This window comes from Mesoplodon densirostris, chromosome 7 (genome assembly GCF_025265405.1).
Source record: "Mesoplodon densirostris isolate mMesDen1 chromosome 7, mMesDen1 primary haplotype, whole genome shotgun sequence".
Classification (NCBI taxonomy): Eukaryota; Metazoa; Chordata; class Mammalia; order Artiodactyla; family Ziphiidae; genus Mesoplodon; species Mesoplodon densirostris.
The window spans coordinates 2,876,663-2,901,147 of record NC_082667.1 but is presented as its reverse complement, the minus strand read 5'-3'; the positions used below and the strand labels follow the sequence as shown (position 1 = coordinate 2,901,147).

General features: G+C 46.9%; 1 protein-coding gene and 1 non-coding gene across 9 annotated transcripts in view; both read left to right on the top strand.

The window, feature by feature from the left end:
* NAP1L4 (nucleosome assembly protein 1 like 4) overlaps window positions 1–24,485 on the top strand; it is a 64,929-nt gene that overhangs the window by 29,019 nt on the left and 11,425 nt on the right. For all 8 annotated transcript variants that reach the window (XM_060103435.1, XM_060103433.1, XM_060103431.1 and 5 more), the window contains 7 exons: window positions 2,636–2,735; window positions 5,850–5,991; window positions 11,367–11,453; window positions 12,917–13,048; window positions 17,182–17,253; window positions 21,718–21,857; window positions 23,067–23,212. In XM_060103435.1, coding sequence (XP_059959418.1) covers window positions 2,636–2,735; window positions 5,850–5,991; window positions 11,367–11,453; window positions 12,917–13,048; window positions 17,182–17,253; window positions 21,718–21,857; window positions 23,067–23,212 — 819 coding nt within the window. The remainder of the gene's footprint in view (window positions 1–2,635; window positions 2,736–5,849; window positions 5,992–11,366; window positions 11,454–12,916; window positions 13,049–17,181; window positions 17,254–21,717; window positions 21,858–23,066; window positions 23,213–24,485) is intronic.
* Window positions 17,900–18,026, top strand: LOC132494517 (small nucleolar RNA SNORA54). Its single transcript, XR_009533095.1, has one exon. It is a non-coding gene; the product is annotated as a small nucleolar RNA SNORA54 (small nucleolar RNA).

Sequence of the window (24,485 nt, the reverse complement as noted above, 5' to 3'; positions counted from 1 at the left end):
TTTTTTTTGTCTTTAATTTTTACCAATTTGATGACTGTATGTCTCGGCATATTTCTCCTTGGGTTTATCCTGTATGGGACCCTCTGTGCTTCCTGGACTTCGGCGGCTATTTCCTTTCCCGTGTTCGGGAAGTTTTCGACTATAATCTCTTCAACTATTTTCTCGGGTCCCTTCTCTCTCTCTTCTCCTTCTGGGACCCCTATAATGCGAATGTTGTTGCACTTAGTGTTGTCCCAGAGGTCTCTTAGGCTGTCTTCATTTCTTTTCATTATTTTTTTCTTTATTCTGTTCTAGTGTATTTTTCATTTCAGTTATGGTGTTGTTCATCTCTGTTTGTTCTTTAATTCTTCTAGATCTTTGTTAAACATTTCTTGCATCTCCTCGATCTTTGCCTCCATTCTTTTTCCGAGGTCCTGGATCATCTTCACTATCATTATTCTGAATTCTTTTTCTGGAAGGTTGCCTATCTCCACTTCATTTAGTTGTTTTTCTGGGGTTTTATCTTGTTCCTTCATCTGGTACATAGCCCTCTGCCTTTTCATTTTGTCTGTCTTTCTGCGAATGTGGTTTTTGTTTCACAGGCTGCAGGATTGTAGTTCTTATTGCTTCTGCTGTCTGCCCTCTGGTGGATGAGGCTATCTAAGAGGCTTGTGGAAGTTTCCTGATAGGAGGGACTGGTGGTGGGTAGAGCTGGCTGTTCCTCTGGTGGGCAGAGCTCAGTAAAACTTTAATCCGCTTGTCTGCTGATGGGTTGGGCTGGGTTCCCTCCTGTTGGTTGTTTGGCCTGAGGAGACCCAACACTTGAGCCTACCCCGGTTCTTTGGTGGGGCTAATGGCAGACTCTGGGAGGGCTCACCCTAAGGAGTACTTCCCAGAACTTCTGCTGCCAGTGTCCTTGTCCCCACGGTGAGACACAGCCACGCCCTGCCTCTGCAGGAGACCCTCCAGCACCAGCAGGTAGGTCTGGTTCAGTCTCCTGCGAGGTCACTGCTCCTTCCCCTGGGTCCCGATGCGCACAGTACTTAGTGTGTGCCCTCCAAGAGTGGAGTCTCTGTTTCCCCCAGTCCTGTTGAAGTCCTGCAATCAAATCCTGCTAGCCTTCAAAGTCTGATTCTCTAGGAATTCCTCCTCCCGTTGCCAGACCCCCAGGTTGGGAAGCCTGACGTGGGGCTCAGAACCTTCGCTCCAGTGGGTGGACTTCTGTGGTATAAGTGTTCTCCAGTTGTGAGTCACCCACCCAGCAGTTATGGGATTTGATTTTGTTGTGATTGTACCCCTCCTACCGTCTCACTGTGGCTTCTCCTTTGTCTTTGGATGTGGGGTATCTTTTTGGTGAGCTCCAGTGTCTTCCTGTTGATGATTGTTCGGCAGTTAGTTGTGATTCTGGTGTTCTCGCAAGAGGGAGTGAGCGCACGTCCTTCTGCTGCACCATCTTCCCTCATTGTCCACCATTCTTCTTTCTGGTGTGCAGATTGTCCCATTTGGCCAGTGGGGTCCCTTTAAGCTGGCTTCTGTGTCCTTTTGCTGCGTCCCCATCCATTTTGACTTCTCTCTAGCTGTGTGGCACAGGCGATGTTCCATTTTCCCTTGAACTTTCCTTTCCCCAGATCTGGAATCTACATTTATGCAAGGAGGCCTGTATCTTTTAGTTGGGACAGAGATTTAAAAACCAAAATATAAATCCCATCTGCCATTATTCCTAGACCTTTCAGTGGCCAGAGCTAGAGATGTGTGTTTGTGTATATGTTTAGTATTTACAGACAGTTTTGTATGTACACAGTTACATGTGTTTTGTACACATACATGGTGCTCCATGTTAGTGGCTGGGATTGGAGTTAAAGGTAAAATGAGTGCCTGCTCGTTGTGTTCAGCTTGCCCGCATCTCTGTCTTACAGAAGGTGGGGGAGAACTCTAGGTCTGCGCTGCCTTTTGAGTCGGGTGAGGGCCCTGAGTTTGGGTTTCCGTACAGTGTTGCTGAGAGGGAATCTTTTCAGTACAGAGCCTGTGCCGCGAGCCAGGTGTGAGCCAGTCTGCGGCACAGCTGACCTCCCTCTCAGCGTTGTGTTTGTTCTTCGGGAGTCGGTACAGTGTGTGTGAGCTGTCGAGGTCGCAGGGCAGAGGGGCAGGGGCTCCTGGGAGGAGGCAGGTTTGGGCAGGAGGGCAAGGTGGGTGAAGGTGGAGGCAGAGAGCGCCTGGAAGGTCTGGTGCCCCCAGGGAGCTGGCGGGAGTCGCGCTTTCCTGAGCTGGGGCACCAATGCGCACTGATTGACTGAGCCACAGGCAGCTTGTCCCCATCCTTGGCTTCCGGGAGGGAGGCAGACTGCCTGAACTTAGCAAGTGACAGTGTCCCCAGTGGGGAGACCGGGGCTTCTACTGCTGAGGTGAGGAGCAGAGCTCTCCAGGCACCCTCGGTGTATTTATCACCATCCGCTTGGGTGAGTAACAGAGAGTATCAAGTGCCTTTACAGATAAAGAGTTTTGAAACATGCTTTTAAGAAGCTACTTGCTATATTTACAAATTAAAGTAGATAAGCAAAAGTAGTAGATAAGTGTTTGTGATTTTCAACTCTTGGCTGTCGTGGGGTGGGTGTATTTTAAATTTTTTGGCTTTGTTTTTTTTTTTAACTCTTAATAGAAAAGCTCGCAGACCAGGTGATGCAGAATCCTCAAGTTTTGGCAGCTTTACAGGAACGACTTGACAGTGTCTCCCACACTCCTTCAAGCTACATCGAGACGTAAGTATGCCGTGAGTGAGAGGACGCAACTTTAAGAAGCAAAGAAAAAACCTCTCCTGGTTCCTTAGACTAGGAATAAGTATGTTTTTCATTCAGTAGACCTTGCCTGCTGAGAGCCAGGCTCTGGGGTCCCGAAGGTGAGTGCTGGGGTCACAGCCTGGTAGAGGCTACAGGCCTGTGGCCAGGGTAGTGCGGTGTGTCAAGTTATGGGCGCGTGTACGGTGCCAGCCTGTAGGGTGAGAGGCCTTCACAGGTCCCATGAGCAGGCAGACTGGGGTGTCAGCAGGGGGCGGAGGTACAGGCAGATGGGGGCGGTGCTTTCTCTTCATTGTGGCTCCTGGTTCGCTAAGAGACCCAGTCCTGCCCAGCTCACCTACGTGAGCCTGCAACACCGAAACGTGGCTTATTTGGACGAGGTCTGTGTCTTGGTTGTACTGCACAGTGAACACCATAAGGATGCCCACCCTTCAAGCCCTTGGACTGCTCTTCTCGGGGCCTGGCTGTCTTCCTGCGGAGGGATGAGCTGCTCCGGGCTTCCCTCCTACAGTCAGTGCACGGCTGGGTCTCAGAGTGTCACCCCGCACACATACTGGCTGTCCCACGCGGGGCTGGGGATGTTGTCACAGAGGGGGCACGCTTGGGGTCTGCTCTGCCCGTAGAGAGGGTTCTTTCGGGGGGTGACCTAGTGGGGAAGGTTCTGTGAAGTGTTTGCAGACTAGATCAGTGGGGTGTGGTGATGCTGGGTGCAGGTAGGAGAGCTGGGCGTGGGTGGTGGTTTCTAGTTTCTGGCTTCAGAAACTGGGTGAATGGGGTGGCATTCGCTGAGAGGAAATGGGGGAGGGGAACAAGGTTTTGTGCAATACAATTAGTTCCACGTTCCATGCTGTACGTGACGTGCCTGTTGTGGGGAGAAGAATGGTGTGTGGTTTGGAGGCTGGCTGGGGAGGATATCTGGGTTCAGTTGGCTTAGAGGTCCTTGTATTTTTACTCCATTAGGAAGATTTGAAAGTTAGGAAATAACGTTAGGTTGTGTAATTAGTGTAGAAAAGAAGTACAGATGTTAATGTATTCAGTGTTAGTAAATTCTTACTCTGCTTTTTCCTTGTTCTCTCACTAGCAATAGGTTCTAGAGCGGTTTCTGTAGTTGGCAGTCTGTAGTGAAGGACCTTTGTCCAAACTGAGGTTGCCATGGGTATGATTATACCAGGACAGGGTCCTTTGTGATTCAAGGCTTTTCCACTACAGTTGACCCTCTGTATCCACGGGTTCCCTGGATTGTGCATCTGCAGATTCAACCAACTGCGGATCAAAAATATTGGGGGAAAATTTTCCAGAAAGTTCCAGAAAGCAAAACTTGAATTTGCCGCACGCCAGCAACTATTTACATAACATTTACATTGTATTAGGTATGGTAAGCAATCTAGTGCTGATTTATAGTATATGGGAGGATGTGCTTAGTGTGCAAACACTATACCATTTTATATAAGGGACTTGAACATCCATGGATTTTGATACCCGCAGGGTTCTGCAACCAGTCCCCCTTGATGGCTGTTTTCTAAACCATGCTGTGCTTGGGAGCTGCCTGGTACTGTATACCATTAGACTAATGCCAGCCCTGCCCTTGAGGAGTCAGCCCACATGGAGGAGGACTCAGAGGGCAGGACCCAGGCCCACCAAGGGGGATAGTGTGGGTCTTTGTGGGGCCCAGGAGTCTTCTCTTTTTTTTTTTTTTTTTTTTTTTAATTTATTTGGTTGCGCCGGATCTTAGTTGCGGCAGGCGGGCTCCTTAGTTGCGGCATGTAGGATCTAGTTCCTGACCAGGGATAGAACCTGGGCCCCCTGCATTGGGAGAGCAGAGTCTTAACTAACCACTGCACCACCAGGGAAGTCCGCAGGAGTCTGCTCTTTGTTCCAGATTGTGACTAAGGGCTTCAGGTTAAACAAATGATTTTAATGGGTTTAAAGTGTTTTTTCCCTTCTGATTTATAAAAGTAAGGCATACAAACTAAAATGTTGCTTAGAAGGTAAAAAATATCAAAGGGCTAAGGAGCTGGTAGTTGTCTGACTCTAGACTAGAATGCACGCCTTGTCTCTGTTGTTTCTGGTTTTTCCCTTGCTGTGTCAGCAAGAGCTTGTCCTGTGGTGCTGAGTATTCCTTGAGGACATGGTTGTGGACAGGCCCTGTTTTAATTCTGCTCATCTTGTCATTGTTCCCAGTCTTTCACTTTTACAAATAATATATCACTGGTCACTCCAACACATAAACATTTGGTTATTTCCTTAGGATAAATTCTTAGAAGTAGATGCAAAGAATATTTTCAAGGTTCTTGTTTACCCTTAAGAAAGATGAGTCAATTAGAGGGCCTCTGCCCTCAGCCTCATCAAACCTGGGAATTTAAAAAATTTTCTTCTCTCTTTTATTAAAAAAAATTTTTTTGGCTACACCTCGAGGCTTGTGGGATCTTACTTCCCCGACCAGGGGTTGAACCAGGCCCTCGGCAGTGACAGTGCAGAGCCCTAACCACTGGACCGCCAGGGAAGTGCCCCCTGGGAATTATTTTTTAATTGCCAATTTGGTAAGGAAAAGACAGCAGTTCTTTTAAATTTACATTCTTGGGCTTCCCTGGTGGCGCAGTGGTTGAGAGTCCGCCTGCCGATGCAGGGGACACGGGTTTGTACCCCGGTCCGGGAAGATCTCACATGCCGCGGAGCGGCTGGGCCCGTGAACCATGGCCACTGAGCCTGCATGTCCAGAGCCTGTGCTCCACAACGGGAGAGGCCACAACAGTGAGAGGCCCGTGTAAGGCAATCAATCAATCAATAAATAAATAAATATACATTCTTTTCGATATTTCATGAGATTGGACCTTTCTTCCGTATTTCATTATTTGTATTTTTTGTGAATTATCTTTCAGTTTCCTCCTCCGCCACCACCCTGCTTTTGGTGGGGGGGGGGCGGGGAGGTGGTGTTTGTCCTTAATGATTTTTAGGAGCTCTTTTTCACGGTAAGGGTGTTAATTCTATGTTAACATTAATTTATTTTAGTAAAAAATAAGCATGCTACCTTATTTTGCAGGCATATGGATGTTTTATTTTTTATTCCCTCTCTTTTAGTTTACCCAAAGCAGTAAAAAGAAGAATCAATGCACTGAAACAACTTCAGGTGAAATGCGCTCATATAGAAGCCAAGTTCTATGAAGAAGTTCATGACTTGGAAAGAAAGTATGCAGCATTATACCAGCCTCTCTTTGACAAGGTAGGGAACTCTGTTAGTAAACTTAATTAGTATATTTCAGAAAGTTCTTCAGGCAAAACATCCAGATGTACCCAGTGAATCATTGAATGTTACTTTTTTTTTTAACATGTTCATTGGCGTATAATTGCTTTACAATGGTGTGTTAGTTTCTGCTTTATAACAAAGTGAATCAGTTACACATATACATATGTCCCCATATCTCCTCCCTCTTGCCTCTCCCTCCCACCCTCCCTATCCCACCCCTCTAGGTGGTCACAAAGCACCGAGCTGATTTCCCTATGCTATGCGGCTGCTTCCCACTAGCTATCTGTTTTACATTTCGTAGTGTATATATGTCCATGCCACTCTCTCACTTCGTCCCAGCTTACCCTTTCCCCTCCCAGTGTCCTCAAGTCCATTCTCTATGTCTGTGTCTTTATTCCTGTTCTGCCCCTAGGTTCTTCAGAACCACTTTTTTTTTTAGATTCCATATATATGTGTTAGCATACGGTATTTGTTTTTCTCTTTCTGACTTCACTCTGTATGACAGAGTCTAGGTCCATCTACCTCACTACAAATAACTCAATTTCGTTTCTTTTTATGGCTGAGTGATATTCCATTGTATATATATGCCACATCTTCTTTATCCATTCATCTGTTGATGGACACTTACATTGATTCCATGTCCTGGCTATTATAAATAGAGCTGCAATGAACATTGTGGTACATGACTCTTTTTGAATGATGGTTTTCTCAGGGTATATGCCCGGTAGTGGGATTGCTGGGTTGTATGGTAATTCTATTTTTAGTTTTTTAAGGAACCTCCTCGCTGTTCTCCATAGTGGCTGTATCAATTTACATTCCCACCAACAGTGCAAGAGGGTTCCCTTTTCTCCACACCCTCTCCAGCATTTATTGTTTGTAGATTTTTTGATGATGGCCATTTTGACCGGTGTGAGGTGATACCTCATTGTAGTTTTGATTTGCATTTCTCTAATGATTAGTGATTTTGAGCATCCTTTCATGTGTTTGTTCACAATCTGTATATCTTCTTTGGAGAAATGTCTGTTTAGGTCTTCTGCCCATTTTTGGATTGGGTTGTTTTTTTGTTGTTGTTGTTGTACACGGGCCTCTCACTGTTGTGGCCTCTCCCGTTGTGGCGTGCAGGCTTAGCAGCCATGGCTTACGGGCCCAGCCGCTCCACGGCATGTGGGATCTTCCCGGACTGGGGCATGAACCCGTTTTCCCTCCATCGGCAGGCGGACTTTCAACCACTGCACCACCAGGGAAGCCTGTTTTTTTTTTGATATTGAGCTGCATGAACTGCTTGTAAATTTTGGAGATTAATCCTTTGTCAGTTGCTTCATTTGCAAATACTTTCTCCCATTCTGAGGGTTGTCTTTTCATCTTGTTTATGTTTTCCTTTGCTGTGCAAAAGCTTTGAAGTTTCATTAGGTCCCATTTCTTTATTTTTGTTTTTATTTCCATTTCTCTAGGAGGTGGGTCAAAAAGGATCTGTCTGTGATTCATGTCGTAGAGTGTTCTGCCTATGTTTTCCTCTAAGAGTTTGATAGTGTCTGGCCTTACATTTAGGTCTTTAATCCATTTTGAGTTTATTTTTGTGTATGGTGTTAGGGAGTGTTCTAATTTCATTCTTTTGCATGTAGCTGTCCAGTTTTCCTAGCACCACTTACTGAAGAGGCTGTCTTTTCTCCATTGTATATTCTTGCCTCCTTTATCAAAAACAGGGTGACGGTAGGTGCGTGGGTTTATCTGGGCTTTCTATCCTGTTGCATTGATCTGTATTTCTGATTCTGTGCCAGTACCATAGTGTCTTGATTACTGTAGCTTTGTAGTATAGTCTGAAGTCAGGGAGCCTGATTCCTCCAGCTCCGTTTTTCTTTCTCAAGATTGCTTTGGCTCTTCAGGGTCTTTTGTGTTTCCATACAAATTGTAAAGTTTTTTGTTCTAGTTCTGTGAAAAATGCCATTAGTAGTTTGATAGGGATTGCATTGAATCTGTAGATTGCTTTGGGTAGTATAGTCATTTTAATAATGTTGATTCTTCCAATCCAGGAACACGGTATATCTCTCCATCTGTTTGTATCATCTTTAATTTCTTTCACAATTTTCTTTTAATTTCTTTAATTTCTTATAGTTTTCTGCATACAGGTGTTTTGTCTCCTTAGGTAGGTTTATTCCTAGGTATTTTATTCTTTTTGTTGCAGTGGTAAATGGGAGTGTTTCCTTAATTTCTCTTTCAGATTTTTCATCACTAGTGTATAGGAATGCAAGAGATTTCTGTGTGTTAATTTTGTATCCTGCTACTTTACCAAATTCATTGATTAGCTCTAGTAGTTCTCTGGTAGCATCTTTTGGATTCTCTACATATCATATCATGTCATCTGCAAACAGTGACAGCTTTACTTCTTTTCCAATTTGGATTCCTTTTATTTCTTTTTCTTCTCTGATTGTTGTGGCTAAAACTTCCAAAGCTATGTTGAATAATAGTGGTGAGAGTGGACAACCTTGTCTTTTTCCTGATCTTAGAGGAAATGGTTTCAGTTTTTCACCACTGAGAATGATGTTGGCTGTGGGTTTGTCATATATGGCCTTTATTATGTTGAGGTAATTTCCCTCTCTGCCTACTTTCTGGAGGGTTTTTATCATAAATGGGTGTTGAATTTTGTTGAAAGCTTTTTCTACATCTATTGAGATGATCATATGTTTTTTCTCCTTCAGTTTGTTAATGTGGTGTATCACATTGATTGATTTGTATATATTGAAGAATCCTTGCATTCCTGGGATAAACTCCACTTGATCATGGTGTATGATCCTTTTAACATTCTCTTGGATTATTTGCTAGTATTTTGTTGAGGATTTTTGCATCTATGTTCATCAGTGATATTAGCCTGTAGTTTTTTTCTCTGTGACATGTTTGTCTGGTTTTGGTATCAGGGTGATGGTGGCCTCATAGAATGAGTTTGGGAGTGTTCCTCCCTCTGCTATATTTTGGAAGATTTTGAGAAGGATAGGTGTTAGCTCTTCTCTAAATGTGTGATAGAATTCACCTGTGAAGCCATCTGGTCCTGGACTTTTGTTGTTTGGAAGATTTTTAATCACAGTTTCAATTTCAGTGCTTGTGATTTGTCTGTTTTTATTTTCTATTTCATCCTGGTACAGTGTCGGAAGGTTGTGCATTTCTAAGAACGTTTCCATTTCTTCCACGTTGTCCATTTATTGGCATATAGTTGCTTGTAATACATGATCCTTTGTAATTTTGCAGTGTCAGTTATTCTCCTTTTTCATTTCTAATTCTATTGATTTGAGTCTTCTCCCTTTTTTTCTTGATGAGTCTGGCTAATGGTTTTACAATTTTGTTTTATCTTCTCAAAGAACCAGCTTTTAGTTTTATTGATCTTTGCTGTGGTTTTCTTCATTTCTTTTTCATTTATTTCTGATCTGATCTTTATGATTTCTTTCCTTCTGCTAATTTTGGGGGGTTTTTTGTTCTTCTTTCTCTAATTGCTTTAGGTGTAAGTTTCGGTTGTTTAGTTGAGATGTTTCTTGTTTCTTTTTTTTCTTTTTTTTTTTTTTTTTTTGCAGTACACGGGCCTCTCACTATTGTGGAAAGAAAAGAAATGAAATTTATTAAAATTAAAAATTAAAAATTAATTATTAAAAATAAAAAAAGTTTAAAGTAATTTAAAAAGAAGAAAGAAAGAAGAGAGCAACCTAACCAAAAAACAAATCCACCAATGATAGCAAGCGCTAAAATCTATACTTAAAAAAAAAAAAAAATGGACAGACAGAACCCTAGGACAGGTGGTAAAAGCAAAGCTGTACAGACAAAATCACACAAAGAAGCATACACATACACACTCACAAGAGGAGAAAAAGGAAAAATATATATATATATCTACATATATTAAAAAAGAAGGAAGACAGCAACCAAATGAATAAACAAATCTACCAGTGATAATAAACTCTAAATAGTAAACTAAGATAAACATAAAACCAGAAACAAATTAGATGCAGAAAGCAAACCCCAAGTGTACAGTTGCTCTCAAAGTCCATCGCCTCAATTTTGGGATGATTTGTTGTCTGTTCAGGTATTCCACAGATGCAGGGTACATCAAGTTGATTGTGGAGATTTAATCTGCTGCTTCTGAGGCTGCTGGAAGAGACTTCCCTTTCTCTTCTCTGTTCGCACAACTCCCGGGGTTCAGCTTTGTATCAGCCCCACTTCTGCATATAGGTCGCCTGAAGGTGTATTGGTCATACAGGACAGGGTTAAAGGAGCAGCTGATTTGGGGGCTCTGGCTCACTCAGGCTGCGGGGAGGGAGGGGTACAAAATGTGGGGTGAGCCTGCAGCGGCAGAGGCCGTCGTGACATTACAACAGCCTGAGGCACGCCGTGTGTTCTCCCGGGGAAGTTGTCCCTGGATCACAGGACCCTGACAGTGGCGGGCTGCACAGGCTCCCAGGAGGGGCGGTGTGGATAGTGACCTGTGCTTGCACACAGGCTTCTTGGTGGCAGCAGCAGCCTTTGCGTCCCAGGCCCGTCGCGGGGGTCCGTGCAGATAGCCGCGGCTCGCACCCGTCTCTGGAGCTCGTTTAGGTGGTGCTCTGAATCCCCTCTCCTCGCGCACCCTGAAACAATGGTCTCTTGCCTCTTAGGCAGGTCCAGGCTTTTTCTCGGACTCCCTCCTGGCTAGCTGTGGCGCACTAACCCCCTGCAGGCTGTGTTCATGCAGCCAACCTCAGTCCTCTCCCTGGGATCTGACCTCCCAGCCCCCACCCGTCCGGCGGTGAGCAGACAAGCCTCTCGGGCTGGTGAGTGCTGGTCGGCACCGATCCTCTGTGCGGGGAATCTCTCCGCTTGGCTCTCTGCACCCCTGTTGCTGCACTTTCCTCCGTGGCTCTGAAGCTTCCCCCCTGCCCACCCACTGTCTCTGCCCGCGCAGGGGCTCTTAGTGTGTGGAAACCTTTCCTCCTTTACAGCTCCCTCCCAGAGGTGCAGGTCCCGTCCCTATCCTTTTGTCTCTGTTTATTCTTTTTTCTTTTACCCTACCCAGGTACATGGGGAGTTTCTTGCCTTTTGGGAAGTCTGAGGTCTTCTGCCAGCGTTCAGTAGGTGTTCTGTAGGAGTTGTTCCATACGTAGATGTATTTTTGATGTCTTTGTGGGGGGGAAGGTGATCTCCACGTCTTACTCCTCCGCCATCTTGAAGGTCTCCCTGAATGTTATTCTTTAAGCCTCAAAACTTAGAATCTTAAGCTATAAAAGCATCCAGTTTTCAGTCTTTTTATACACATTATTTACAAGTTCACTGTCTTTACTCTCAAGTTTCTGAGTAACTGAATGTAACGGTAAGAAGATCTTGTTTTTACTTAGAGAAGGGAATTCATCACTGGTGATGCTGAGCCGACAGATGCAGAATCCGAATGGCACAGTGAAAATGAAGAGGAGGACAAATTGGCCGTAAGTTTTTTTTTTTAATGAGCGCCACTTGTGTTCTGTTTTAATGCTGTTAGAAATAAGATGGTTTGGGGTGGTGATCTAGTGGTTAGGATTTTGCGCTTTCACTGCCGTGGCCTGGGTTAAATCCCTGAAATCCCTGGTCTGGGGAACTGAGATCCCGTGCAGTGCGGCTGGTGGGGAAAAAAAAGAAATTTGATGGTGTTCTTTCACAAAGGAAAGAGCTCCTAACAGTAGGTGCGGCTTCAGCCTTAGGTTGGGTGTTTAGATTTCTTTATGACAGTGAAACCGGACAGCTTGGTTGTGTTAGTTAATGTGGTGAGCCAGACACAGTCCCCTTTCTCAGCCGTCTGTGGCACCTCTGCACAGTGGTACAGTGAGATAAGGGATCAGGGGAGTGGAGATTAAAACATCAGAAAAAGTCTTAGTCGAGAGAAAGCAAAGACCCACAAGGGAGAGCACAGCTGTGTCTAGAAGGGCAGGTACTAGAGGGTGGGCTGTGGTGGGGAGAGCATACTGGAAACATCCATGCCATCCTGCTCGGGGACCAGCAGTGACAGTGAAGTAGCCCCAGTGCATCTCGCCACTTTACATTGGTAAATGGTCCTTTTGGTGATGTGCCCTGTCCATCACCTGCTTGCAGCGTTTTCTTGGTGACGGGTATCATTCCAGTGCCACGGAAAGTCCCAACATGACAAGGTAAACTTTGTTGACCTGATTTTACATTTGGGAGTGGCTTTTCTATCCTGGACTATAAACTTCCGGGGGTTTTTTGTTTTTGTTTTTTTAAGTGTATGTTACTTTTGGTAGCTATGTATCTTTCTGATGTTTTAAAAACATGTAGAATCTGGCGTAGTTGAAGCCATGCCTGTGGATCAGTATAGTTGTGAATCAGTTCTTCATTGTGCGAGGAAAATCTGCCCTTGTTAACTTAAAAAGCCCCTTGTGATCATGTCCTCCTAAGAATCACATGTCAGGCCTGTGATGTTAGAAAAGACTACCCTCCTCGTGGCCACATCGCCTTTCTCGTCACCCCCCTGATGTTTGCATGGTGCCTCTGTCCCAACATCTCCGTATCATTGGACATGCAGCTTGCGGGGCAGTTTCTTGTTGCTGGAGATCCTGGAGTATCCCCCTGGTGGTTATCCCAGGATGGACAGCGAGCCGGTACTGGACAGCCTTCCCCAAGTCGGGGGCATTGTATCAGCTCTTCAGCTCTTTTCCCCTTGATCTAAAATTACGTCATGGAGTTACATCTGGCTGGAATGCCTTAAATGCTTTGTTCCTCAGAGACGTTGGAAATTGTGATGGGCACAGTGGTCTTGGAGATGCAGTTTCAAAGAGCAAGGGTTTTTGATAGAAGTTTACTTGGGATTCTGAAAATATGGTCTGTATTAAGCCATTCAGTTATTTGTAAAGTTGTTGCTTCATGATAAGTATCCAATTTTGCATCTTTATTTTTCTAGGGAGACATAAAAAATAAAGCAGTCATAGCAGAAAAAGAAGCAGCAGCAGCAGAAGAGCCAAACCCAAAAGGAATTCCAGAGTTCTGGTTTACCATCTTCAGAAATGTAGATATGCTAAGTGAATTAGTTCAGGTAAGCACACAGGCACATTCCCACTTTATAGAAGACATTATTTACTTGTGAACTTTCAACAGCATGTCTAGCAGTTGTTGTTTGTGGGTGGAAAGGTGCCTTCTGTATAACTCAGAGGAGTCAGGGTCCCCGGGAGGCCTGGCTGCAGCTGGAGCCCCCGTGTGCCCTCGTGTAGCGGCCCTCAAGGAAAGGCCTGCCACACGGAACCTCAGCCGAGCTTAGGGTCGCTTTGTCTCCTGTAAAGTATCTGTTGTCTCACCCCAGGAAGCTTGTTAACAGATTCCAGACCCTTCTCTACCTCACAGTGATGTGGACAAGCGAGACGCGTGAGGACAAGGGGCGGGAGTGGAGGAGTTGATACTGAGTGGTGAAGTGTGTGTGCATGTGTGTGTACACGTGTACCCATGAGTGCGTTTACACACAGGCTCACGCTCGCTGGCACGCAGTCTTCTGTTTTGATTGATTTTTGGAATTTGAAATGGGCCTGTTGTGCCGCCTTGCTAGTTGTACAAATATTTAACAAGTTGCTAATAAATTCTAATCATTTTCCTTGAAAAAGTCTTTTTTTTTTTTTTTTTTTTTTTTTGGCCACACGCGGGCCTCTCACTGTTGTGGCCTCTCCCATTGTGGAGCACAGGCTCCGGACGCGCAGGCTCAGCAGCCATGGCTCACGGGCCCAGCCGCTCTGCGGCATGTGGGATCCTCCCGGGCCGGGGCACGAACCCACATCCCCTGCATCGGCAGGCGGACTCTCAACCACTGCGCCACCAGGGAAGCCCGAAAACGTCTTTTTTTTTTTTTTTTTAATGGGAATGGTCAAACTTTCTTTGTCTTGCCTTGTTGAGCTTTCTCTAATGAAATGGTGAACCAATTAAAAGGTAACAAACGTGACTTTCCCTGAGCTCAGTTATGGTAGAAGTTTCCAGAATTCAGAAATAGGTACTGCTCAGAAGCCCACAGAGGGGGCCATCTCTGCATTTGGGCTTATTCCAGATGGGTCAGCACGGTGCTTTTATATCAGAGCACGGCCACAGGTGGCATGCAGCTAGCTCGCTCTACTGCCGTTTGCAGAGGTTTCACAGCTGCAGTTACAGTGGTTCTGGAGAGTTGCTGCGTTGCTACGTCTGCTGCCTGCCTTGTTCAGTGCTTATCTGTAAGCCAGAACTGAAGAAAAGGTAGAGGGGATGCGTTTCTTACTCCCCTTCCAGACAGGGGGAACATTTAAAATACATGACTTAACAATAGCCTGTGTTTTACCGTCTCATATGAAAAGGTGCGGTTTAAGAATACTAGACCATTGGGAATTCCCTGCGTTCCAGTGGTTAGGACTTGGCACTTTTACTGCCAGGGCCTGGGTTCAGTCCTTGGTTCGGGAACTAAGATCCCATAAGCTGAGCGGCGTGGCCAAAAAAAAAGAAAAGAAAGAAAGTACACTAGACCAAGAATACTAGAAGACTAGAACGCCATGAGCCAGAAATTTATTGGGAAAATTGAGTAATATATGCTAGAACCAGATTCTCACCCTGCCTGTACGTTAGTCACTTGGGCAACTTTTAAAACTAAATAGCAGGGCTTCCCTGGTGGCGCAGTGGTTGAGAGTCCGCCTGCCGATGCAGGGGACACGGGTTCGTGCCCCGGTCCGGGAAGATCCCACATGCCGCGGAGCGGCTAGGCCCGTGAGCCATGGCCGTTGAGCCTGCGCCATCTGGAGCCTGTGCTCCGCAACGGGAGAGGCCACAACAGTGAGAGGCCCACGTATCAGGAAAACAAAAACAAAAACAAAAAAAAACTAAATAGCATCAGTGCCTCCCCACCCACAGGTCAGCGAGAGTTTGAGGTGTTTGTAGAAGCTCTCTGATGATTCCGATGTACCCCAAGGGTTGAAAATCCCCATGCCGGCACAGCAGATGGAGAAGGGTGTGTGTACCTGTCACTGGGACGTCTCGTGGAAGTGCAGGCTCTGAGTCAGTAGGTCTGGGTGGGGCCTGAGGATCTTCGTTTCTGGTGTGTCCCCCAGGTGATGCCCGTGCTGCAGGTTGGGGGTGCACTGTGAGTGGTGGCAGGGGTGTCATGAGGTAGGCTTTTTGGTGCCGGTTAGGCGACTTGATTGGGAGACCTGGCTCCTGGTGTTGCCCGGCCAGCCAGTTAGTAACCCAGGGAATGGCGCTGCTGCTTTGTCTGTAGCATTTCTTTGGTTTCAAGTACGGTCAGCTGTACTTGAACGAGGTGTCTCTTCCGTTCTCCCAACACCTCTGTCTTAGTGTCAGTGCTTCAGTATTTATGTCACAGTGTCTCGCTGCTTTTTGTCTTACAGTTGTAAAAAGACATGTCATTTTTTGAGTCCTCATTTAGTATGCAGAGAGTGATGAAATGTGGTTTGGGCCGTTTATAACCCGAAGCAAGTAATGGTAGTAGGTTCCATTTTGGTCAGACATCAAATCCCAAAGGTGGGTTTGGCTGTAGGTCCTTGGGTTCTCTGTTGGTGGTGGCCAAGATAGGTCCAAAAGCAGAGTTTTGAAATTTAGGGAGAGCAGCTTTAAATCAGTCCCTGAGTTGCTTCCACTGTTGGCCCTGAGTTTTGAGCCTGCTAACTTAGGGCTTTCCGTTGTGGTCTGGGCCATAGAAGGTCCTTGGCCCTCAAGGCATGAGGCTGTTGGAAGAGATCAAGAACATAATGGCCATCTCCTGGCTCTGGGGTGGTGTCAGTGGGTGCTGCTAGCTTGACTGCAGTGAGCTTGAAGATCCCAGTGCCGCGTATTTGGAGAACATACTGGTGATACATTCACCTTGGCGATTCTAGAACTAGGCATACGTGCTCAGTCATTGATACACGTGATCTTGGAGCCAAGTGTTTTCTGGTTCTAGAATTTAGGATTTGACATCTCAGACTGATGTGGCCTTCTTTGGAAACTGCTTTGGACTTAACTTTTTGTCTAGAGACTTGGAAGGTGCCTTTGTTACTGCCTTTTTTTTGGTTTGTTCTATGCAGGCAGACCTCGGAGACATTGTGGGTTTGGTTCCAGACCCCTGCAATAAAGTGAATGTAGCATTAAAGTGAGTCACATGAATTTTTTGGTTCCCTGGTGCGTCATAAAAGTTAGGTTTACACTATACTGTAATCTATTACGTGTGCGATAGCATTATGTCTCAAAAATGTACGTACCTTAATTTAAAAATACTTCATTGCTAAAAAATCCTAACCATTGTCTGACAATGCAGGGTTGTCATAAACCTTCAATTTGCAACAAGAACAAAACAAAAACAAAAACAAACCAAAAAACGCACCAAAATATCTGTGAAGCACAGTAAAGTGAAGTGCATTAAACGAGGCCTGTGATGTAGAAAGAATTTAAAATTGGGAAGTTGGTAGTTATCAGGCTCAGCGGAACCTCAGGAAATCCTTTCAGTCCAGTCCCCAGACTTCCACGGTGAGGTGACTGTTTCACAAATAAAGCACCTCTCGTGAGTATGTGGTCACTGGGTTTCAGGTCCTGTGATTTTTTTTTTTCCTGAGTTTTTCTCAGTTGGCCTTTCTCAAATGACAGGCCCTGTTGAACTCTGTGTTTGCATAACGATGACTCGTAAAGGCACAGAGCCGTCGTTAGGAGCTCTTCCATAGTGCCTGCCGTTAGGTCTCAGGCTTGCTTTGTGAGTGTCCTTGACTGTGTGTGTCGTTGGATTTGGGATATTTATCACCACGTGCCCTAAGCAGGGGGAATTGGCTGCCAAGGTCAATAGCTTGTCCAGGCATTTCTTCTGATTCTGTCTCTTAGGAGATGCTGAGGACCAGCAGTCTTAATTGATGGCATTTTTGACCCCGTCTATACTGGCAGCTGGTGGGGCTGTGAAATCAGTCAGGGCTCTTGCCCCTGGCAATGAGCGCGATACCCTTCTGGCTTGGCATTGGTGGTTACCAGTGCTCCGTGCCAGACAAAGGTGGCACCTCATTGCTGCCACCCTAAGACTGCTAGTGACTGAACAGATTTGGGTGGCTTCCTGGGAGTGACAAGGACAGAGTTCCAACAGGGCTAATTATCCAGTATCTAGGAGTAGATGCAACAGTGACTCAGTGAGAACATGTGTGTTGTCTGTAAAAGCTCACCAGAACTTTCTTTTCTTCTCTTTATGGTTAGGAATATGATGAGCCAATCCTGAAACACCTGCAGGACATCAAAGTGAGATTTTCAGACCCTGGACAGCCTATGGTGAGTACTGATTGTTTGAACTCCTGGCTGGTGTCAGAAAGGGTCAGGCCACTAAGGGTAAAGGGCTTGGAGCCAGAAATTCACACCCGGCCACTCACTTGTTGGGTGACTGGAGTGAGACGCGTATTCTCATATTGCATCCCTGGGCCTCACCCGGCAGTGTGCACAGCCGGACAGTAACTCAGCCCACCAGCTGCTCGGGGGCAGGCGCAGGAGTCAGGCGCAGGAGGGGACACCTTGGACGTGGCGTCCACTGTGCCATGCTGTGGTTTCTGGGCTAGTTTGTTTCCTCTGTCAGATGGGATGATGTCATCCTTCTAAGCGTCTCCCAGGTTTGTGGGGTGGAATGTATGTAAAACAGGCTGCAAAGGATGGTTGGTACGTATTCAAATATAAGCAGCACTTTAACAGAAATCCAAGATACTAGTGAAGGAAATGTACTAGGTTTTACCTTTAAGAATCACTGCAGATAGATAAGACTGAAAAAATGTTTCCCTGCTCTTTGATTTGTCTTGAAACACATCTTTCCAGAATACTTGCTCTCGTAGGCTGCCTGTCAGTCAGTGAGGGGAGTTTGACCTAAGCCAGCCTGTCCTTTTCTGTGAAGCAGCCCTGAGACGGTGATGCCTGAGCTGGGGTCCTCGGGGAGCACTGTTCGTGACCTCCCGGTCTGCCTGTGGCTGGTGGGTTCCATTCCAGTGCCACAGCAATTCCAGCACCACACAACTGACCGCCTGCCTGGTGGCTCTTGGTTTCAGGTCTTGAAGACACAGTGCCTGAGGGCTGTGGGGCTGAGGCCCGGTCTCTTCCCACTTCCCCACCACAGAGCAGTGTGAGCGGGATTCCCTCTACCCTGGCCTGCGGGTGATACCTGCTAGGGGCAAGGGGTGGGGGCACACACACCTGTACCTGTCCCTTTCCTGATCTGCTCCACTCTGGAGGTGACATTCACACATCCCTCTGCAGGTGGGGTGTGGGCACCAGCTGGACTGATGCCTGCTCACAGGTTGGGAGTCACTCTGGTAGCTGAGGGAGCCCCTTCTTCCCTACCGCACCCAGGTTATTGCAGTGCCTTCCTCTTGTCAGTTTCTTCCCAGTGATCACTCCTCACCTGTGCGAGGCTTGGCCACAGTGTCCCCTAGAGGCCTCCTGTGGCAGAATGCTGTAGTTTGCTGTGATGGGTGTGAATTCTCTTTCCCTCTCTGTGTGTGTGTGTGCGTGCACACACACACACACACCTGTTTGATGATTTCCTTGGTCCATTCCCTTTCTTCCTCAACCCATCTGTCTTACATTTTCCTCGGTCTCTTCCGTGGCTCATAGACAGGCTGGAGCCCTAGCTGTCGTAGACTGTAAGCCATTGTGAAAGTCATATGTGCTTGTATAAGAAAACTTAGAAAGAACAGAGAAGTGTACAGAACGCTCTGCTCTCTGTCTTTTAGAGATAACTATCAGCAGCTTAGTGAATTTACCCATAGTCTCTGCCCTTTTAAAAATTATTATGAAATGGGGGCTTCCCTGCCTGCCAGTGCAGGGTACACGGGTTCGAGCCCTGGTCCGAGAGGATCCCACATGCCGCGGAGCAACTAAGCCCATGTGCCACAACTACTGAGCCTGAGTTCTAGAGCCGGTGAGCCACAACTGCTGTGCTCATGTGCCACAACTACTGAAGCCTGTGCGCCTAGAGCCCATGCTCGGCAGCAAGAGAAGCCACCGCAATGAGAAGCCCGCGCACCGCAACAAAGAGCAGCCCCCGCTCGCCACAACTAGAGAAAACCCGCACAGCAGCAGAGACCCAACGCAGCAATCAGTCAATCAATCCACAAATAAATAAGTAAAATATCTAAAAATGAAGCCACCTTACTTCAGAGTGAAACACAGCTAGGGCGTTTGCCCCTCCCCAGGGTCACTCTCCAGGGTCACCGTGTTTGTACCGCAGCAAAGTGGAATCCCAGTGTGTGGACGGTGTTGCACTGCTCTCTTCAACTCGTGTAGGCCCTACGGGGTGGACGATAGTTGCTGCATTTGTTGGCTATAAAAAGGTTCAACATTCTCCAGAATATGCCACTGCCACCACCACCCCGTTATAAATTGTTGCATTATGATCAGCTTACTTGTGCCCCAAGCTGTGGTTTAAATTTCTGATGATTTCCTCAGTTTAGGTTCCTTTTAGTGTAATTACTGGGTCAAAGGAGACGAACCTCTGTAAGGCCCAAAGGTGGTTCAGTTTACACTCCTGATGATGCTAGTGGTATCTTTTGACACTTTTCTTCTTGTAATAATAACATTTTTTCTTTCTATTTTGAAATAATTTCAAAATAGAGCAGCACTGCAGCAACAGTACAGAGAATCCCCGTATGGCGTTTGCCTGGATTTGAGTTGTCTGCTTTGACCACATGGGCAGTGTTGCCTGGGGACCGCCTCCCCTCTTTTCAGCACAAGTGTCGGCAAAGACAGTAGCAGCCACGTTTACTTTGCTGGGCAGAAGAGATGGAACTTTACACTTAATTGCGAGTGTGGCTGGGCATTTGTCATATGTTCATGGCTGACTTGGCTGTAGGGGGGTGTGAATGAGGTCGCCCCGTCCTTGGACCCTTTTCTTTTGGACTGTTAGATACTTTCTTTAAATCATCCCCAGTTGAGTGACTCGTTCTTGACTAAACAGAGGCCTAGGGAAAGAAGGAAAAGTAGGAAAATATGAAGAAAGGAAGTAGCACCCTTGGTTTGGAGAAATGGCAGGAGAAGGAAGTGGGGGAGAGAGACAGGAGGAAAATAAATAATTCTGTCCATATCTGTATGGACGTAATGAAGGACGGAATAGAACAGTGCCATTCGTTAGCCCAGCCCAGTCCCCAGGGTGGGTCATCCACACCTGTGGTCACCACCCTCAACAGTTCTCAAGTAATAGCCGTCTCCACTGACTGAAGTCCAAGATAAAGATGGGGTTTATGGGGCCTGGGGTCAGGTTCAGGAGAGCCATGGAGAGGGATTCCACCGATGTTCTGATTCCCCACAGCTGCCTTCCTGTCCTCGCTGCACTTTGGTTTTGCCAGACTAGTGACTTGTGGCTGTTGACCTCCCTTCCCCTCCAGCCCACACCACGCTGGCAGGGGTCAGCGGAGACCTGGCCAGATCCCTGCCGTCCCTTCTGAACACTGACAGGACCGCCTCCGGTCCTCTTGGCCACTTGTGTCTGTACTTCCCAGGCCCTTGTGGCCCTTCTCTTCCTCATCCCCCTCTTGGGAGACTTCTTATTTCACTTGCCCTTGTGGAAGTGGCTTGTTTTTAGTCTTAATTTTTTTCTCATCTGATGGTTGTACCATCACAATAAAGATAGAAAGAGCTGACGTTTAGTAGGTGACGCCTGTGAACCTGGCCCTGCTCTGAGCGCTGCCGTAGACTGATCCTCGGGTGAGCTCCTGGAAAGAAAGGGGTATTCGTTCCAGTTTGCAGGTGAGGAAGCGAAAGCACAGGGACGCCGGATAGCTTCCCAGAATCACACAGCGCTGACAGGCAGAGGCTGTGCAGACCCAGAGCCGGTCCTTTAGACTGTCTCTGTTATTTACTTCTCCCAGGTTGTCTAGTCAGAAGGGCTGAGGTCAGTATCTTTGCACACACTGCTGCATCCATCCAGGTATCTTTCTGAAATAGGACGCATTCCTCAAGACAGAATCATTGGGTCGCAGAATGTTTTTTATTTTCTTAATTTTTTGATGTTGCCAAGTTGCCCTTCACAAAGCCCTTCACAGTGTATGAGCCCCTGGCTTCCCAAGACACTTGCCAGTACTGTGTGTTCTTTGGACATTTTGCCCAGAAAGGGGGCGTCTCATTTTATTTTTCATTTATTTTGTTACTGTGCACACGAATATCTTCTGATTTGTTACCGCTGCTCTGTACACCCCTTTGTCCATTCCTCCCATGCGTGTCTCTAGGTCTGAAGAGTGCTTTGGGGGTGAAGGGTGAACTTGTCCTTGGTGTGGTTTGAAGAGGCCCAGGCAGTGCCTCCCCTTCTCTCCCCACGTGGAGTCTTGGCCCTTTCGCTGCGCGGCAGAGAAGGAGCTGCTCTGCCCAAGAGAAAGGAGAGGGGGACAGAGCTCTGCTGCCGCCTTCTGCCTCCAGACCCCCCCACCCTGCTGTGCTCTCGGGGAAGGGAGGGTGGGGCAGCAGGGAGAAGCCACACCTCAGGAGAGCTTGTCCTCCCTGGGAGGGGAGGTGGCAGGGGCCCTAAGGGTGATGCGTATTGGCCCGCCGGCCGCTGTGCTTTAACTTTGTGCTGGTGGTTTCACAGTCAACAGGTTCTTATGTGGCAATACCTGTTGAGCTTCTCAGTCATGGTTTCTGCCTGTGGTGTCATGCTTAAGGAAGAGCTGGGTTCCAGTAAGCACCGTGTGATTCATAAAGTCGGGTGCTAGTCATTCATGGATTTTAAGTGGTGCTTAGCCCAGTTTTTGTCTTTTTTTCCAGTCTTTTGTATTAGAGTTCCACTTTGAACCCAACGACTACTTTACCAATTCAGTCCTGACAAAAACGTACAAGATGAAGTCAGAGCCAGATAAGGCCGATCCCTTTTCTTTTGAAGGTCCTGAAATAGTTGACTGTGACGGGTAAGGAAATGCCATTTCAACTTCTTTTTCTGAAACAAAAGCAGGAGATGGTTTTACAACTTTACAAGTAAGATGGAAGTTAGGAATAAAGCAGAAAGCCTTTAATCTGTTTAAAAGCCCGAAAGACAAAGATGGAAATTAAAGAGTCTCTCTGGGAATATGATGGCTGGCGCTGGGAAATGTATCATGTGGTTACATGGGCCAGGGTTTGGGTTAGTGGCCCGGTTTCCTCGTTTTAATGAGGGCATTGGGACCTCCAGTCCCCTTAAGTGAAGCAGTGATCATTGAACAAATTCCTCTCAGCAGGTATTTGTTGAGTGAAGGAATGAGTCAGTACAGGGCAGCGCTGGCCTCGGCAAGGCAGCATGAGTGTGGTTGGCCTCAGGACTGAGCGCCTTGGTGATTGCATTGCAGCCTGTGGGCCACCAAGGAGAGTGGCTTGGAGTTCACTCCTCTTGGCTGGTTTGAGACGGTTTGGGAAATGGTTTTATTCTTGATTGAAACAATTATCCTTATTCACTGAACCAAGTTCCTATCCTGATGAATCTCCCTGTGTGAGTAATACAGAACTCTGTTAAAATCCTGCTAGACTGAAATGGCCAGAGTAATGCAGATTGTTTCCCACGGCCAGGCCATCGGGTGAGAAGGCCTGCCTTTCCAGGCATGTCCTTGAGCAGACGCTATTCAGACACCGCCAGGGCTTACCTGTTGGTCCAGGGTGATTCAGAGCGCGGTCCCCACCAGGGGCCGCTCAGCACACTTGGAGCACTTGTGTCTTGCTCTGGTCACCAGTGTTTGCGGTAGCCACCTGCTTGCTTTCTCCAACTTGTCCCGCTCGCTTAGTTAGTCGTCTTGAGAATTCAGGCACCTGAGCGGGTGGCTTCCTGTGCGCTGTGGGGTCTGTGAAGGGGCAGCAGGTGACAAGCCCTTGAGCGGCCTGGTCACGGGAAGGACGTTGGAGGACCCCTGCGAAACATCTGGGGGCTAAAGCTGTGCAGCTGCGGGAGCTGCCGCGCCGACAGCCTGCCTGGCGGGGCCCTCCGCCTTCACTGGCCTTCGCGTGAGCTCACCGTGTGCCGAGTGCTTGCTCGCAGGTTGTTAAGTTGTTTTGGGGTTAAGCACAGAGCTGCGATTTGCTTGCTGGGCACACGTGGGACCAGTTTTTCTCATGGAGTGTGTACCCCTGTGATCACAGTCTTGTCCCTGTAGGTGTACCATTGACTGGAAGAAAGGAAAAAATGTAACAGTCAAAACCATCAAGAAAAAGCAGAAACATAAGGGCCGAGGCACCGTCAGAACAATCACCAAACAAGTCCCCAACGATTCCTTTTTCAACTTCTTCAATCCGCTGAAAGGTGAGTGGGCTGGGTTGTGACTTCAGGTTACACACAGAAGGACTGTTAACATCAGGAAGTCGGTCCTGGTCCTCTGGCGAGCGTTGGGGGGCGGAGCCGTGGCTGTGCGGGTGGGCCCACCGGTGCCTGTCCTGGCAGGAGGGTGAGCCCGGGGTGGCTGTCTGTCGGGAGCTGCATGCCCCCGCCCCCGGGGGGAGGGGTCCGCATGGCTGCTCTGCTCACACTCCTGCAGGTCGTCGGCCCACCCCTCCCTCTCAGGTGGGTTTTTGGTTTTTTCTTCGAGCCTTGGTATAGAGCACAAGGAGTTTGGGAACTTACATATTGTGAGAAACACAGACTTAGGACAGAATCATAGCTTGGACGCTTGTTCTCTGCTCCCTGCTCCCACGCCCCAGTAAAAGAGAGATGGAAGTGTAGTAATGACTCAGCTGCTGGTTTTGAGGAAAATTACTTGGAAGTCTTCACATAATTTCCTAATCCTGAGAATTCGAAGACCAGACACGCTGGCAGCGTTAAAACATGGATATGAGGGGAAAACATTTTCTCTTTCTTTTCCATGGGCAAAAAACAGTTGGAAATAAATGCCAGCTATAATCTAGGTAATTGGTGGCCCTTTGGGTTGTTTGTCGGGGGCCACGGGGTGGCTTCCCTCTTGACTCTGACCCTCGTGCCGAGTTACCAAGCTGCCCATCACCATTCAGTCCATTGTTTTTCACTGTTGTGGCTATTTTCTGTGACTTGTCTTTGAACCTGGAAGATGCCAATGTATATCAGTTTTGAGGACAAGAACAGCCATAAATGTAGTTCTTAAATTTCCTTTTTTGGGACGATCCCTTTCAGAGCCTCACATGGGCATATGGGAGGCTTCCTGTGTGAATTCACCGTGAAGCAAAGGAGCTTTGATTCCTAAATTCAGTGGCTTTTTTGGACGTTTTAAATAATTAATAACAATTAAAATGGAATCAAGTGGACTCAAGAATTTGGGGGTGATTTGGGGGGTTCTAAAACTGTATTGTGTGGTTGCACAAGTCTAAAAATGTATGAGAAGTCATTGGATTGTATAGTTAAAGTGGGTGAATTTTATGGTATATCACTATTTTTAAAGTAATTGAATAAACGTAATATCAAGTGATATGTTCTGTGAAAAGGAATAGAGGATGACAGTGGGGGAGGGGTGATGGAGTGGTCAAGGAAAAAACCAAAACTGCTGAAGTGCTTTTTGAAATGAAGGAAATAAAAGATGGCTAGTCCAGTACCCTGTTTGGCTTTAATC